Source organism: Anas acuta, chromosome 6 (genome assembly GCF_963932015.1).
Source record: "Anas acuta chromosome 6, bAnaAcu1.1, whole genome shotgun sequence".
NCBI lineage: Eukaryota > Metazoa > Chordata > Aves > Anseriformes > Anatidae > Anas > Anas acuta.
In genome coordinates, this window is record NC_088984.1 from 1604806 (window position 1) to 1622108 (window position 17303).

The 17303-nt window shown below is 48.4% G+C and overlaps 1 protein-coding gene and 2 long non-coding RNA genes across 3 annotated transcripts; 2 read left to right on the forward strand and 1 right to left on the reverse strand.

Moving 5' to 3' along the window:
• The first annotated feature begins 916 nt into the window (after nucleotides 1–916).
• RPRM (reprimo, TP53 dependent G2 arrest mediator homolog) lies at nucleotides 917–1617 on the forward strand. Its single transcript, XM_068686915.1, has one exon. The coding sequence runs from the start codon at nucleotides 1204–1206 to the stop codon at nucleotides 1546–1548; it is 345 nt and encodes a 114-aa protein (XP_068543016.1). The 5' UTR covers nucleotides 917–1203; the 3' UTR covers nucleotides 1549–1617.
• A 22-nt stretch (nucleotides 1618–1639) lies between these two features.
• LOC137858754 (uncharacterized) lies at nucleotides 1640–2763 on the forward strand. The gene is made up of 2 exons (XR_011097980.1): nucleotides 1640–1982; nucleotides 2073–2763. It is a non-coding gene; the product is annotated as an uncharacterized lncRNA (long non-coding RNA).
• A 7548-nt stretch (nucleotides 2764–10311) lies between these two features.
• On the reverse strand, nucleotides 10312–12754 carry LOC137858753 (uncharacterized). Its single transcript, XR_011097979.1, has 4 exons — nucleotides 12604–12754; nucleotides 11658–11742; nucleotides 11460–11520; nucleotides 10312–10991 (listed from the first exon to the last, which is right to left on the reverse strand). It is a non-coding gene; the product is annotated as an uncharacterized lncRNA (long non-coding RNA).
• Nucleotides 12755–17303: the final 4549 nt, after the last annotated feature.

Sequence of the window (17303 nt, forward strand, 5' to 3'; positions counted from 1 at the left end):
CTCGGCGTGGGAGCGGCCGATCCTCATCACTGCCCTGCGGCCAGGGAGCTGCCACCTCCCTCCCTGGATCCCCCAAACCTCCAACCCACAGACTGGGTGCCACTGGTGGCATCAGGGAGAAGCCTTGCCCTTTTGGGGACCCCCTTAGTACCCCACTGCATCCCAAGGGGGTCCCTGGCCCTGCCCCACACTGGTCCCCGCTGCCCCAGCACAGCATCCCATAGAGCATCCTCCCTGGAGGCATTCCCAGTCACCCAGCCATGGCACACGGGGCTCTTTATGGGGTTGCCTTGGTCCCCACTGCGCTCGGGTGCATCCCCAGGGTTTGGGACCCCCTCCTGGGACACTCGCTCCTCACTGTCACAGGGAAAATCCCAGGTGCAAATCCACAGGGAGAGCAATATGGATTTAGGAAATTCACACTGCTCTTTGGCACGTTCCCACGTGGGGTGTTCCCACAGGGAAGACAAGAAGCCAGCTGTGGGCTGTGGGGCTGCAGGGGGGCACAGCCCACACGCTGCCACATGCCTGTGGCTGGGCGCAACCCCAAAATCCCACTGGGTTTCTGCAGCTCCTGTCGGCAGCGGTCCCCAGGGAGCTGCTCTGGCTGTTCCTACAGCACCGGGCACCTGTGCGGCAGAAACCTGCTCCCCAAACCTGCCTCTAGAACCCCTCATCCCTGAAACCTGCTCCCCAAAACCTGCTCCCCGACCCCGCTCACCGAAACCCTCAAAGACCCCTTCCCCAAAATCCCCCTTGTGCGGAACCCCCCACCTTAGAACTTGCTCCCTAGGAACCCAACTTGCAAACCCCCCCTCCCCACACCCCGAGCCTTAACAACCCCAAACCCCTCCCCAAACCCACCCCCGACACATCCTCCCCCGGCGCTTGCCTTAAGCCCAGCCCCGCCACCCACCTGCAGAGCTCCCGTCCCCGACCCCTCTCTCCCGATCCCTGTCCCCAAACCCTTGCTCCCCCTCTCCCCGTCCCCTCGCTGCTCTCCCCCAACCCCCTGCCCCCGAGCCCCCTCCGGGAGCCCACCGGGGGCGGCGGGGCGGGGCGGGGGGCGCGGCGCGGAGCTGCGGGCGGAGCGGGGCGGCTCGGCACGGCTCGGCACGGCTTGGCACGGCTTGGTTCGCCCCGGCTCGGCTCGGCTCGGCTCGGCTGCATGCGGCGGCGGCGGCGGCGGGGCGGCCGGGCGGGATGAACGGCTCGGCGGCGGGCGGCACGGCGGCGGCGGGGCTGCTGGCGGGCGCCGGGAGCGCGGCGCTGGAGCTGGAGCGGGCGCTGCGCTGCTGCACCGCCGCCTCCGTGGTCACCGACGGCGGTGGCGGGGCGGCGACAGCGGCGGGGGACGACGAGCGGAGCGTGTACATCATGCGGGTGGTGCAGATCGCCGTCATGTGCGTCCTCGCCCTCACCGTCGTCTTCGGCATCTTCTTCCTCGGCTGCAACCTGCTCATCAAGTCCGAGGGCATGATCAACTTTCTGGTCAAGGACCGGCGGCCGTCCAAGGAGGCGGAGGCGGTGGTGGTGGGGCCCTACTGAGCGCCGCCGCCCCGACACCGCCCGCCCCGACGGCTGCGGGGCCGGGGGAGCCGGGGGCAAGCGGGGGCGGCCCCGGGGAGCGGCGCGGAGGCCCCGGGGAGCGGTTGTCGGGCGGGTGCCGAAATAAAAGGGGTCGTGAGAGCAACAGGTCCCGGCCGTGCGCCTTCCCTCCGCCTCGCCGCGGCTCGCCGGAGGGGGTCGGGGAGCGGGGAAGCGGCGGGGGCGACCCGCGGGGATGCGCCACCGGCCGGGCACCGCCGCCCGTCCTGGCCTGGGGCCGCCCCACACCGCCCTACAGCCGCCCCACACCGCCCCACAGTGCCCTACAGCCGCGCCCGGGGCTGCCCCGCGACGCCCCCGGTGCGTGGCCCCGTGCCCCCCTCCAGGGAGCAGTGCGAGTGCACCCGGCTGCCCGCCCGCAGGGTCGCCAACAGGTGACTTCCTACAGTCCTACAGCGGGGGGAGGGAGATATTTATGCTCTCATAAATTTTTTTTTTTTCTCCTTCATCCATTTCCTTTATAGGGATAACAGAACATCTTTCTATGAGAGGCTTGCATAGCTGTTTATCATATCCCTGAGGGCTTGGACTGGTTGCCAGCGATAAATCAATGTGGCCACATTTGCTGTGGGAGGAGAGGAACCGGCACAAACGCTTGCTGGGGACTGCAGCAGCGGGATGGGTGCGGAAAGGCTCGAGCCCCATAAGCCAGCTCTCCCTCTTGACACCCCGAGTCCTGGAGCAAGACTGTTAATTGTCGCCGTTTGCAATGCTGATAATAATCGGGAAGTTTTCTGGAAGAGCTATGGGGACTTCAGACTGCTCGGTTTTCCCTCACTTGCTGCTGAGCTGGTGTGAAGATGGCCAAACCACCAAATTATTATGGGTGTCGTTAGGAGATGCTATTACAAGTTTCCCCTTAGATAGACTAAGGTGAAACTTAGCATTTACAACATGCACCGGAGCTTAAAAGGGTGTGAAATAAAGCTGGAGCCTGAGACGACCTCTTGACTGTGAATAAACTTTTGGTAGAAAATGAGACAAAACAGAATTTCGCAATGTAGTATGATTCCCTAAGATGAGCAGAAATCTCAGCCGTGTACTCATTTAAGGGAAAGAAAAAGAACAGATCTGCCTGTTCTCTCGGGAACAAATACGCTATGGAATTTGTCATTAAATCAAAATAAACGTTACTGAGCTATCTATCAACTGAAACATCAGTGAGAAATTTAACCAAAACTCTCCTCCTTTCTTTACTGCTTAACGCTGCAGGAACAGAAGATAATGCAGTGTTTAAAGACAACACAATAAGAGTGAAAACTCCTAATACAGATGTTTCACTCACTCTCACTCTTTCATTGCTAAACATCTCAAACTTTTTAACTGGCGTCACTTCACGGTAATGCAGTGCACGGCCGCTGCTGCAGTCTGGCTTGCAAGGAGGGCACGGCATACCTGAACTTTGTTTGAGGGCTAGATTCGGTATGTACTCTATTAATTATGGCAAACACTTAAAGTGGAAGGCGTTTTGATTAACTTTAGCCAGGAGCCACAGTTTTTTCCAGCACTGTAAATCTGTGAGATGGTAAATTCCTGGTAAGAAAAGATGGTAAATTCTGTAAGAAAATTGGCGGAGTTCACAAAAGCAGCCCAAGATGTGGTTGCCTCTGATCTAAGGGCCCCATCCAAGGTGAGGGTCCCCTACCCCCAATGTGCTTGAGGCTTGTTTTTAAGCTCGACAAAGAGACCTCAATTTAGACAGGCTGGGGAAAGGGTTTTCCTGCTCCGTGCTGCTGAGGTGCTCGCATGCTTCCAGTCCCACTGGCGTCGCTCAGGCTGCACTCTCCATCTGTACTGCGGGGACTTTGGTGCTCAGAGACCAGGAGGAGGTTTGGGATATTTACAATCCACTCGGGCAGGCAGGGAGAGGACAGCAGGGGGAAGAAGCAGCAGCACCAGCCCTGCCCTCAGCTTTGGCTCGTGCCACATGGCGTGGGTGCAGGTGGCCTCTGCTCGTGCAAGGAGAGGTGTTTGGTGTGTGCACAGCCACCAGCCTGCTCACCTGAGGGGGAGCGTAGGTGATGATTCCACTGAGGAATCAGCTGGCAGACCTGAACAGCTCCCTGTTGTTACTGTTAGACAAGAGTTTTTCCAAATCTCGGGATTGTCTGAAAATGCCAGCCCTCGCGATGCTCGGTGGTTGTGGCATGGACGGGTTTTTGCAGCAGGGCCCCTCAGCAGGACTCGCACCAGGACCTCACCACAGCCTCCCAGCTGCTGTTTCAGAGACAACAAGACCCAAAAATCCATACAGCCCCCACCAGAGCATGGCAGCTGGAGTAATTCCCTCTCTGGGCACTATTTGCAACCCCTCGGTGCTGTGGGCAGGGACCTCTCCCAGGTCACCCCAGGGACACTGCCAGGACTGGGGCAGCCTCAGCTAAACTACATCAGCTACTAATGTAGTGGCCTAAAATGCATTATTAGCTCAAATCTCACTTCTCTAACTGCCTGTGGAGCATCAGCTAGGAGCCAGAGCCCCTTTTCTGTGTAAATACCCCTTAAATACCCCTAAAAACCCCCTCGCATGCTGCCAGCAGCCTGCCAGGTTCCACCTGATTTCTCTCCCGTCCCACATCTGGTCTCCTCCTTCCTTCCACTTAGCTGGGAGCACAGCCTGGGAAACATGAGATAAAAGATTACCCCCTTTCAGCTCAAAACATGCGCTAATCTTCCTGAACAAAAATCAAGAGGTATCTTAGCCACTTCCCAAACAGGCACTGAAGTGTTTTGTTCAATATTTTAAATGAGATACACTTATTAAAAACGCTCCAGCAACTGCAGCTGCTTTTAGATAACCCTTTGAGTGTACTCGGGCTAAATTTGTCTCGATGGCTATACAATTTTAATTGTATGCTTCCCACATCTTAGTCGTAATAATAATCAAACCATGTCTGAAGTAGGCAGAAAAGGTGCATTTAGCAGTTAAGATATATGCAAGTACAGGGCGTCATTATGGGTTTGTATTCAGGCAAAATGCACATTGATTTTAAAGGCAATTTAGCTTTAATAAGGAAAACAAGTCCCACTGTTTATTTGCAGTTAAAAAAAATAAAAAAATCCTCACTGTAAGTGATAGGCAGAGTACTTGCTTCTGGCTGGAGCTAGGACCCTTAGAGGAAGGGTTTCCTAAAAATATTCAGGCTCGTACTCGGGTAGGCAACCCCTTTGAACACACAGCCCTAGCTGGGTTTGAGCCCATATTAATTACCATTAAAGAATGAATCATTACCAATGCTCTTCTCTCCTTCCTCCCATCACTGTTTGTGTGCGTGAACGGCTTCTGCCGTTGCCATTGATTTCAGCAGACCATGACTCGGGCTGTCTGACTGGTGTAGCGAAAGGAGCCCCGAGGGACATCAAGTCTTTCAATTCTTTTATATTATAAAACAGCAGTGTCCTCTCCATAATTAAGGTTTAAACTTGCTGTCCAAAAATCTAATTTTCTGTTAGCTCACCATTAAAAAGTGATAGCTATCGCACATCATACTTTCATGTGTGCCCGGTGGCTGGCAGCCAGCTTTTTTTCAGACAATTCAGACGATTCTGCTGCTCCCAGTCTCCTCTGCACCGTTACTTCCTATTACTGGAACGGTGATGCAGGTTTCTTTGAAAAAAGAAGAAAGAGAGAAGCCAGCCAGCAGCAGAAAGTGTACGAAATGCAAGGGAAAAGCACCACGGACACTGAGGGGCAAAAACCTGAAACTTGATAAAAAGGAAAAGTTTTTGTGACATTAAAAAAGAGCCTGGTGAATCTGTCAATTCGGGTACTGCCAAAGCTGGGGAAATCAGCAGGCTTCCCAAAAGGAGAGGGTGTTCATGGGAGAGAGAGAGGCACCTGCTTGGGTAGGAAAATACAGACACACATTGAAATGCAAAGTTTTACAGCACCATCTTCTCTTTCCTCCTTCACCAAATCTAAGCCCAGACCTTGGGGGCCACACAACTCACCCATCCTTGTGGGGCATTGGTTTCTTTTATGGAACGCCTTTATTTAATGCCCCAAATTGCTTGTAGCTGAGGACCAGATGCCGTCACTGAAGAAGGAAACCGAAGGAAGCCCGGACTGCTCGGGACCAAGCGTATCCATCAACTTGGCCACCAGCAGCTGGGGACCCATTCCGCAGCTACAGAAGGTATTTTTAGCACATGGAAAAAAAGTGTCATGAGCACATGATATGAAAAATACACAAAGCAATCTATCACTTTTATGTCCTTTATTCCTGCACAATCAGGTTAGGATTTTCCCCCTGCTTGCCTCCATTTCGGAGCTCCAGCAGGGCCGTGCAGGAGCAGCGCTGCTATGGAGCCACTGCCCGGCTCCCAGCGGGGTCTGGCTTCTGCCCCATGCCAGGAGCACGAGGGCTGGCCCGCAGTGCCTAAAACAGCCTCAGGAATTATTTTACAATGTAGGAAATGCAAAAGGAAAATGTACACGCACAGAAAAGCTCAGTGTTGCTGTGTGCCTCGTTTGTGGACATACCGTGCAATAAATAACAGCTGGCAGCCCCGGCTCTGCTTGGGTACACGACCATCAGTGCTGGCAGCCGGGACATCCACGTCAGCAGCAGCTCCACGTGAGGCAGCACCATGAGGGCAGCCAGGAGGGCAAACTGCATTTTGGGGTGCGTTAAACACGGCACAGCCAGCTGGCCGCTATATTCAGCACTGCTGTGGCCTCACCTTGAGTACCGTGTGTGGTTCTGGGCTCCACAATATCAAAAGGATGGTAAGGTCCTTGACAGCATCCAGAGGAGGGCAACAAAGGTGATAAAAGAGAGGTGCTGGTCTCTTCTCCCTGGTAACAGTTGGCAGGATGTGAGGGAACAGCACAAAGCTGCTCCAGGGGAGGTTCAGACCAGATATAAGGAAAAAAATTCCTTTTCTCAAGTTCCTCCAGGTAACAAATGATTTTTTTCCTTTTCTTCTCATTTTTCAACTATGGAACAGAATGGAATAAAATGGAACAGAACAGCCCTGTTGGAAGATACTTTCAAAGATCATCCATTTCAACTGCCTGACCTCTTCAGGGCTAACCAAGAGTTAAAGCATATTATCCCCACCTCATGATAATAAATAAAACAAATAAATACAATTTTCAACAAAACTGGAAACAAGAATGCAGAATTTGCAATACAACTCTAAAGGATAAGCTGATAGAAAATGCTTTGGAGCTCAGCTCTACGAATACAAACAAACAGGAAAAAAAAAAAAGGCTATGCTGGAGGAGGCCAAATGGAATAGAGTTATTTCTCTGGCTTGCAGGAAACTTTTGAGCATGGGAGATATCAGGCTGTGGAACAGTCTCCGTTGGGAAGATATAAAAATTCTTTTACCTGCGACTTTTACTCTCAACTTAAGAATATATTCCCTACAGGATGCTGCTGCATTCACAAAGAGCTGGACCTGCTCCTCTCCCTTGCTGCCTTAGGAAACTCCACCACTCCGATTGCTGCTGTGCACTGCTGAAGCTACAGGAATGAGAAATGCCCATCACGCTGTAAATATTAACTGCACGTAAGAATTACTCAAAGGTTTTCAAACAAAGAGAACAAACTGAATTATAACCAGCAATCTCAGGACGTGGAGGAAGAAGCAGTTTTCTTTAATTCACTCCGCCAGCATCAGCCACATCTCCCCAGAAGGCTGGTGGCTGCTTGACAGCAAGCGCAGTGCTCTCAGATCCGATTGCCAATTAGGGCATTTGTGTGTGTAATGGAACTGCCACTCAAAGCTCTCTGAATACATGTTCAGTGGCTCACAAATCCATTCAAACTTTCATTAAAATCTCTTCATTATTAATGACGCCTACATCTCCCTTCCCCTTTGCCAAATATAAAGTCTACGTACCAAAAAGTATGTGTTCGAGATGGAAAAGATTGCTGACATTAGTTGGCACTCCTCCTACCAGATGAGTTTATGCAATGTTGTCATTCACTAAATACCCCCTTCCCTGCCTCGTTAGGACTGTGCTGACACTGGTTCGTTTGCAGGGAAATTTCATTTGCCCCACAGCCTAACCAGCCTCACTCCACACCACCTGTACGAGGATTAATCCCTGTCAGTAAATATCGCCTAATTCCAGCCTGCTGATTTCCACTGGGCACAAATCTCCTTGGCATTTTCATGCTGTATTAGAGAAGAGGAAATCACACAGCATCTTAAGTAATTTTGTTTTTTACACACTCCATTTGTTTGCTATCACATTAGCTCCTTTTCAAATGGTACACCGTGACCATTTTTGCACACAAATAACATCTTGAATTTGAACAAAGCATGTCCACAGGATATTCTCAAAGCGAGAAATGAATTGCTTTAGAAAAAAAAATACAGCATCGTCGGGAAATGGAGCACAGCAGGTATTAGCTAATGACACCTAACATTTGCCATATCCTGGACAGACAACAAAACTGCATACATTAATTAAAAGCAGGCTTTGGGGAAAATATTCTGAGCTTGTGCTGTAATGCCTGTGGAAGGGAGAGGAAGTGTGAGGCCTGGCGAGGCACTTGGCACAGCTTCAGGTCCTGAGTGCCATGACCGAAACAACTCCGGAGCCAATGAGCCACTCACGCCCTGTACCCCAGCAACCCTGCACTCAGCCCAGGGACCTTCCCGGTTCATAAAGGGTGGCGCTAGGAAGAAAACCACTCCCTCATCCTATAGCTGCAAACCCCCTTTTAGGGCATACCTGGGCACAGACAACTGGATGCTCCCGTTTGTTTCCCGCCACCTCGCTGAAGAATGAAGCCCCGAAGCAAAGCGCTCAGAGTGGGTCACTCACTTAATCAGAAGAGTTCATTTGTGCTTGCAATATCCCCCAGGGCCATCACTCTCCTGAAGAGTTGCCTCCGCTACCAACACCTTGGAGAAGTTACCCACGCAAGGATTGCTTGGGGAGCAGAAGGAAGCAGTGACAAATTTTACCTATTTCAAACAAAATACGGTTCTTTGTCTTCTCCAGAAGATACCAATCCATAATCCATGCATGTGGATTTTTTAATTAGATCATGTCTAGAAAAATATTAAGTATTGAGTTTAATTTTTTTCCTATCTATGGAGATTCAGCACAACAGTTCCAATGGCTAGTTATCCTTGGTGTTCAGAAATTACAGTTTTTGTCTGAATATATCTCACGTCACTCAGATTTCTTTCTTACATTTTTTTCCACAGTGGCAGGCTCTGCATTACCAATTCCCATTTTATGAATGAGACTTGCAAGCTCTGAGCCTTGGACTTTCTTGCAATTAACCGGAAGACATTTTCATAGTGTAACTGTGTTCATAGCGCTTATTTGAATCTTTGCCAAATCATTAGCATCATCTTCTTAAATTCGGGATGCTAGAGCTGAACACAGTGTTCCAGTAGCAGCCTCACTAAAGTGAACACAGAGACAACACAACCTCACTGACACATAAATCTGTATTCCTCTGTTTAAAAAGTGCATGGGTGTATTTTGAACAAAAAAAGAACAAATGCTGATTTGTTCCTTTGGTCCCAACGTCTTACCTTCTGCTGATTAAATTGCCATGACGTAGAAGCCCTTTCAGAACTGGGGTTCTGCAGACAGTTTAAGAGCCTGTAGGTATAGCCTGTTTTCTTTATGCTTAAATGAATTTTCCATGTTAAACAACAACAAAATGCACATTGTATCAAGGGTAAAGTGTGGCTGATAATTTCTATCTTGTAGAAAGCCGTATAGACCAGCAGCACCTGTACTGGCCTTTTGTAATTCATGAGTCGAAAGTTTTGCCATTCCCCTACCATGCCTTGGATGGATGGATGCGAAATTTAGTTCTGTATCTCTGGGGTTCTCCAGGTAGGCTAGAGCTCGTTCAGGCAACTTTAAGAGCCCTTAGCTAGTTCATTACTTATTTTCAGAACAAATTTGTTTAATGCTCCTGCCTTTGCCCCCTGTGACTAACAGCTATGTTGCTCCTATCTAGTAATCTAGTAACAATACCATAGATAGTATTCTTGCTTTTAAGAAAACACTTTAAAAAAAAAAAAAAAGCTTTGCTGCACTTAATAATGCATGCCTTTTCTCCTTCTTTTACCACAGTGACTTCAATTCTTACAATAAATACACGGTTTCCTTATTTAAGATAGGCTTTTATGCAGCTGACTAGAGGTCAGGGTCATTTTTTACAGTGGGGTACGTGCAAACAATCCCAACAGCAGTCCTACAGTTTGTGCTGGAAAGGAAATTGAGGACTGCACTCTGATTCCCCTCCACTGGCTGTCCTCAGACAGATCCCGGAGGAATTCAGACACACGGCCAGGGTGCCCGTGAGGGGTTTCTGTCCAGCTTTAGGGCAGCAGCCACGCTGTTCTCTCTCCTACCTCCAGCTCCTGCCCATCTCCATCTTCCTTCTGGGGAAGGCAAAGACAAACCTCTGGCCAGCCGTGCTCTCCTGCAGATATCCCCGTGCTGCCCCACACGGGTCCGGTTACATCCCTGCTACCTCAGCTCGGAGCACAGCATTAGGTGTAATGGCATTGCTGGGGCTGTTCCCAAGCACTGTGGCATGCTGGCTTCTGTAAACAAAACACTTTCCAAAGGTAATATTTGAGCACAGAGATCAATCCACACCTGATACATCCCTGCTCCTCCACAGATGCAATTCAGTATTGCAGCTGCAAAAGAGGGATAACACCACTATACCTCCCATCTTTGAACTGTGACATACTTAACAAGATCTCTGCGGTATAACTATTTTATTTCAGAAAAAAAAAAAAAAAAGCAGTTTTTTCCTTCCAAATCTAAGAGAAAAAAATCTAATCACCAAGTAGAAAGTAAGTGTATCATGCATTGCTTTTGGAAAAGCTAAAACGCAACACAAAGTTTGGCCCATAATTAGTGTCATGCTACGCTTGCCTTCCAGTTCAGATTTTGTTCACTTCTAGTACAGTTTAGAAAAATGATTGATAAGACGGAGACTTTAATCCAGCACAGCTATGACTTAATGAGCCTGTAAAAGAGACATACTGCATTGCTATAACCTCTTGATAGGAGTACAGCACAAAGCACCTCTGTCGATGTGCTGGAGGCAGAGTTAATTGAAGTCATCGTTTGTTCAGCCATCTGGGTGCCGCAGCCCTCATTTGCATTGTGAAAGCCCCAGCTCCGTGGCACAATAATTTTTTGGGGGGGTGAAAATCCAAAGTGGGAAAATGGAAACATCCAAAAGGCAAGTAGCAAAGAATGTCCCAGGGAAGTGGGGTATGTGCAGTTGGAAGAGAAACATTTGAGTGGCTCCAAAGGTGATGGATAGCCATACTCACGTACTAGGCACTCTTCCAAAGAGCAGCAATCCTGGAAAAATTCCTCCCAGAGAGAGGGCTGCCTATGGCATGGCCCCGGGTCCTTGTACAGAGCTGTCCTGAAGGGTACAAGAGGATGGGAAGGGGCTGAATGAAGGCTAACCAGGGCAGGCTGGAGGCAATGAGGAGTCATTTTCTGGCAGGGTGCAGGCCAGGAAATGCACCAGCAGCTGGCCCTCTGGGATGGGACAGGAGGACAAGATTCAGGAAGGTAAAAGCATATTCAAATGACACCAAGTTTTGCAGTTTTGTGAGATAAGAAAAAACAGGCCTGCATTTAGGAAACAAGAGCTGGCTAAAATATCTAGAACAGGCAGACAACGTATGCAAAATGGCCACAGGTAAAGCTGCTGCAACTAATTCACACCGTTACAGATGAACCTGTCACCAGAACTGACACTGCAAATTGAATTCGGTGTTCCCTCCCCAGCCATACCAGTATCGGCTCTATTAAATCCGTATTTAAAATAGGCTGTTGCATGTAGGACTGAGATAAATGGCCCAGCACGCTGGTAACAGCTTCCCACCTGCAAATCCTCCCCTCCAGTTCAGCCTGGCCAGCTCTCCTCCTGTACTGCCACTGGTGACCTCAGGAAACAAGATGGAAGTACACAAAATGTGCCCAAATCTTTGACAGTAGGGATGTCAAGCAGGAAAGGGACTGTGGGGGGATTAGGGTAAAATATCTATATATTTTTTTTTTTTCCTCAAGTGGATTTACTGACCTACAGAACTTACTGCACAGAACATTTGCACTGCTGCAGACTATGTGCACATGCAGCCACATGCACAAAAACACATCCTCATGACCTGGGTGGGCAAGGAGAAGGGAAAGCTTCTGGATGTGATTAAACCTTCTCATGTTTCTCCAGCACTTTGGTGTTCACCCACTGTGAATCCACAAAACCCACTTCTGTTGGTGCAGACAGATGCCTGCAGCACCAACACGACCACGCTGGGACCTGCACGGCTCCATCACCAACCAGAAACCTTGGAGAGTCCTGAAAAGTTCTGCCAAATTTCACGCGATGATGTAAGGAACAGGGGTAAGCACGAGTTGCCAGTACGCGATATTTTAATTACCGGGCTCAGCAATTTATTTCACTGATATTTCTGCAGTGCCTCTTTGACCCAAAGAGCAATTTGGGGGATGGCAGGATAATGTATATGGATTTTGCATTGAAAATGGCTACAGCATTCATTATATTTTCTGGGCTCCATTTATCTAATGAGTGATAAATTTTATTCTCTATATTTCAATAGGAATTTGGCATGAATATTTATCCTAGATAAGTAAAATTTCTACATGCATGCTGAGATCGAAAAATGGAGCCTGATGGTGCTGAGACGGCTTTGATGATGAACAGTTTTCATATCAGCCATCAGCTTTAAGTAATAATTGCAGGGGAACTGCTTGTAGCCAGCAGCAGACCAGGCTTGCCGGTACAGTCCAGAGAAGCAGCTAATGCTCCAATAAACTCTTTGTCACCCATAACAATACGCGATTCAGAAGGGATTAGGTTTTACTGCCCAACCCCAAATCAGCAGTCCCCGGACTGCACATCCTCAGGTGCTTAAAAAAAAAAAGAGCAGAAAATACAAGCAGAGAGTATCGCCTGCCCAATGATAGCTAATTAACCAGGTGCAATGAGAGATGAGAATTTATCTTACCTTTAATTCCAGGAGATGGGAAAACTGAGCAAAGGAGTCCAGGGGACCGAATGTGAATTTAAAAAAGAAAAAGCTAGAAAGGGAAAAGTGTAAAGTACCAGCTGCATCGAGTGACGTTGTAGGAGACCAGGTCCCTGCAACAACCCCAACCCCTTCCTGTGGTAGTTAGCTCACGGGGAGTGCCCTCGTCCCCCTAAAACACCACCACCTGTCCCCAGAGTGCCCCAGCACCCACCTGTACCCCTGAGCCTGCTGCTGCTGTGACTCCGGCACCCAACTCGTCCTCCTGAAGCAGAACCAAGAAACTGGTGGGCTGGAATCGCCCCTATTTATGCAAGGGGATGTTTAAAGGAGCCCTTCCAAGGCTTCCAGCCGCATATGTAAATTGTGATGAGTGCTGTTATTAATAACGGCAAGGGGACCGGGAGGCTTTCTGTGGGGTTCGAGGCATGTGCCTTGCGAACTCTTTAAAGTGTTTTTCAGCAGACTGAATGTGATATAACCAGCCATTTCCAGCAGAACAGACCAGGCTGCTCACCGAGCTGCCAGCTGGGGTCGTGCTGCCCCTTGGGGTGCAGGGGACTGGGTACTGCACACACCTGGGGTCAGACTTTAACCCACAGTCCCAAGAGCTGTAACGGAGTGGGCACGTACAGCTTCTTGCTTGTCATCTCTCTCCATCCACATCTCGACTCCTTCTGCTTGCAGAATGGCTAGATTGAGAGCATGAGTCAACTGGCCATCAGCACGAGTTCTTAAATTGCTCCCATCTTTTATTCTTCGTGATGCACTTCATTCCTCAGCTCAAGACCTCGTTTTGCAAATGTAAGGCAACTCGGGGCTCTGCTACAAAAGGAGCAGGTTCAGCAGCCTCCTTGGTGGATCTGTGGGATGGCACCTGGCTATCTGACAAGCAGTGAGCCCTCCTCTGCCACTGCCTGAGAGGCTCATGCAAACACAGCTTCCTACAGGTCCTCTTGAATTTTTAGAATCACTGCTGAATTTGCATGAAAGAAATAATGTATTTTGCCTAATTAGGAATCATTAATTTGAGGGAACAGATGGAAACTGTTTGTTTGTGAGATGGAGATCCGTAGTTTGCTCTGTGAAGGATACATTGCATCTGTGCAGCGCACGCAGCTTTCGGCTCCTCGCTACCGCAGACTTTGCAGCACTTCTTTAAAGACCATTTGCATCGGGGCAAACACTACAGAGGGAGCTTAAGGCATTTACATACCGGAGTGCTAGGGAAATTTGTCATCAGCCTCCTTGATGCTTTTGAAAATACCATCCTACCATTTCGGGCAATGCTGCCATTCTTCATGAGCCTGGTGGCCACTAATGCAAACCCTTGAGAGCAAGATATATTGTGCCCCTGTCCGCAGCATAGCATTATTTAGTTGGTCTCTAGCAGTTTAGGTAGGAATAAATAAATGGACTGTTTCTGAGAACGGCACAGCCTTTTCCTTCAACTGCAAAGGGTCTTACGGTTTTGGACAGTGGTGTAAGAAAAATGACTTTTCCCTTACCAAAGGGACAGGGCTCCTGCCACGCCGCTGTAATTGTGTTTCTCCCCCTGAGTGCTTGGCCAGGTTGGAATCGCTCTGGACCTCAGCCATAGAAAAGCTTAAGAGCTGAACTCTTTGCCCAACAGGTTGTCATGCTGAGTTCTAATTGCTCGTGAGAAAGTCAAGATCTAGGAGAGTGCATGCAGTGTCTTTTATGCCGATATGTTCCTGTCAGCACATCCTTGTAAGGTGATAACCACCTCTGGATCCCACCTCTGCTCCGTGGGGGGGGCAAGGGGACAGAGGAGGTGTAGTGCTTTCAAAGCTTGGTGCAGGGCAGTCCCAACTCATAGCACGATGTAGACTAAATGCATCGCTGATCGCCACTGGAGCCATGGGTAGGGCTGCAGACCTCAGGGGCAGGCCCAAGCAGCACGTCTGCCTCGATGCTTTGGGAAGATCTCATTCTGCAGGACTTCAGCAGAGCCAGCACATCCCCAAGGGACTGTACAAAGGGGGCACCCACGACGTCCACCCTGGCTGTGCCCAGGTACAGCGTGTGGCAGTGTTACACAGCAGCTTTACAGCAAAAACAACCTCCTTTAATTCTTTTTTCTCCTCTTGTGAGATGCCCAGACCCACCCTGCGCCCTGCATTTGCTGGAAAAAGAGCAAGTGACCGATGGCTCCGGCAGCCCACGTGTGGGAGGGAGGTCACTGCTGCCTTGGGGCACAAAGGTTGGTATCTCCAGCCTGGAAACAACGCCTGCCCCGTGAGGACTGGGTGATGAAGAACACAGTCCTGCTCAGTAACCTTCCCTATCCTCCCAGTGGGAAGAAGAGTGCATTTCTCCTCTAAATTATATAGAAATATTATTTTTTAAAGTAATTTTTACATTTCTTTTTTATTATTATTATTTTATTTTTATTATATATATTTTTTAATTTCATTCTTGGGATAAGAGTGCTACTGTTCTCTGCAAATAGAGCCTGGGTGCTGGCAGGCCATGGTGCCAAGCCAGCACCTGCCAGGTATTTTTCTCCAGTTTCTGAACATGCAGATTAGGCTTCTATGGCTACTATTGAATTGTGTTAAAATAGGGAAAATAAAAATAAGAAGAAAACAAGAAGGTTTGGGGCAGGCAGCCTGCGGACTGGAGACTTTAGTCATATTTCATTTTAAACTGAAAAATAAGCTATTATTGTGTGGCCTACGGAAAAGGATTTGAAATTGTCCGGGATATAGAAGGGAAAAATAAAAGATAGATCTTATGACAGAAGAAAAATGAACAATAACAAAAATCCGCTATTGTCCAGCTCTCTGAGGGAAAGAGGTGGCAAATCCGTGCTTTCGGAGGCTTTTTGCGGAGTGTAATGTAATTTCTCAGGCATGTTGCTGTCTGATAACCATGGATGAAGTGTTTGTTTCGGAAGAATTTGGCATGGTCAGAAAGCTGTGCATAAGGCAGGCTCACATAAACTGATTAGCACCGGGAGAGGAATGGAGATGCTATCTCTGCTGCGAGCACAGCTTTCCGAAAACCTCCCTGCAACAATTATACTGGCTCTCCAGCACAAAGCCCCACAGACAGCCTGCTCCGAGCTGGATTAAAAAACACAGATCAGAAGTTGATTCAAAGCACAACTCATTAGCACACGTGGAGATAGAGGAGTGAAAATCGAGGTGTCTGTGAAGAGCACTGAAATCAGAGCACGTCCATCAGTATGTGCCCACGGTCCAGGCTCTGTCCATTACCCTCACCTGAAAAGGGACAGGCTGGTCCTAAAATAAGCACTGAGAATGAGGCTGCCTCTTAGATTAGTGCTTAATTTTGATATATCTTTATTAAAGTGCACATGTAATCCCCAGAGAACTTCTGAGTTAGGAATTGTGTAGAGCTTTGTGTCACTACTCATTTAAGCACGTTGCTCAGTTTCAGAAAACTGCTTTTCCAGGCAAAACACTTATTTTTAAACAGAGTCCAATTAGTCTTTGTTAGAATGTGTTTGATTTGGTTGCGTGTTTAAAGCATCAGAAATCCTTAAGATGGACCTAGTTTAAAATAAAGGCTAAAATAAATCACATAGTTAAAAGGTTGTTTCGGAAAAACTATGAGATGCCTGGAAAACACTCTGAATACAGACAAATTTAATTCACAGTTTCCCATCAAGGGTCCCATTCCACATTTGGCTGTGTACCTTTTTTAGAAATGACAGCTTGTGACTCCACAAACTTTAGCAGGACAGCAGCAGCTCGTGGATGAACGGATAGAAAATTACGCAGCCATTGACTAGACATCTAGTCAGACTGGAAGCATTTTTCTTATAATCAGACAGGTTTCCAACAGCCACACACAGGAGCAGATGAAATGCCCAACGTGGATACCAGCAGAGTGGTTTCCTTGGCAATTGTAACTATGCAAAAGACTTTGGTTACCTTCTCTCTGCTAATATAAGCAAATATTTAAGCCTATCAACTGATCTATAAAGGTTAGTTCAATTAAGATCGGGTCACCTTATTATAATTTGAAATCACAGGGCTGCATCTGGAGAAAAAAGAAAAAAAAAAAAAAGCATGCAAACACATACAAATCTCTGAGCATTTTAAAAATCTGATGGACTTGGACTGGATTGTTCCCTGTTTACATCGGTGCACGTTTTCACTCTGATTTATTCAGAATAAAGAGGCCCTAAGAGCCAAGGGCAGACCTGGGAAGAGTTGTGTTGACCCAAACCAGACGAGCCCGAGGTGGTTCCTGCCTGAAGGCTGAGCTGGCTGCCCCATGGCTGTTATTTGGAGCTTGTCTGGCACACGAGACATATCTTGCTCAGCTGGTGTAGTAAGGGGACGGGTGAGTTGTTCACTAGCAATTTTTTTTAATCACTAAGATCACAGCAAAAATGTAAAACTGACAAATTCAGTAACATAAAGGTGGCATATGACTAGTGTTTCCTACACAAAAAAATCTGCATTTTCATGTCTGTAATTACCTGAATTGAAGTATGTGCATAATTTATTTCTGCCTGTCAGTTTTAAGTAGAAATGGTTTTCTTGCATCTCTTACATGACTTGTATGTGTAAGTTCCTGCTACAAGCCCAATGTGAAATCACGTGCGCTTGTCTCCTGCCACAAACAGCAGCTAATGCAAGCAGCTCGGTGCTGTGTATTCAGAGACAAACGGTGTCAGAGGA

Excerpts from the sequence above, each read along its gene's own strand:
- RPRM (XM_068686915.1), top strand. The coding sequence starts at position 1,204 with ATGAACGGCTCGGCGGCGGGCGGCACGGCGGCGGCGGGGCTGCTGGCG.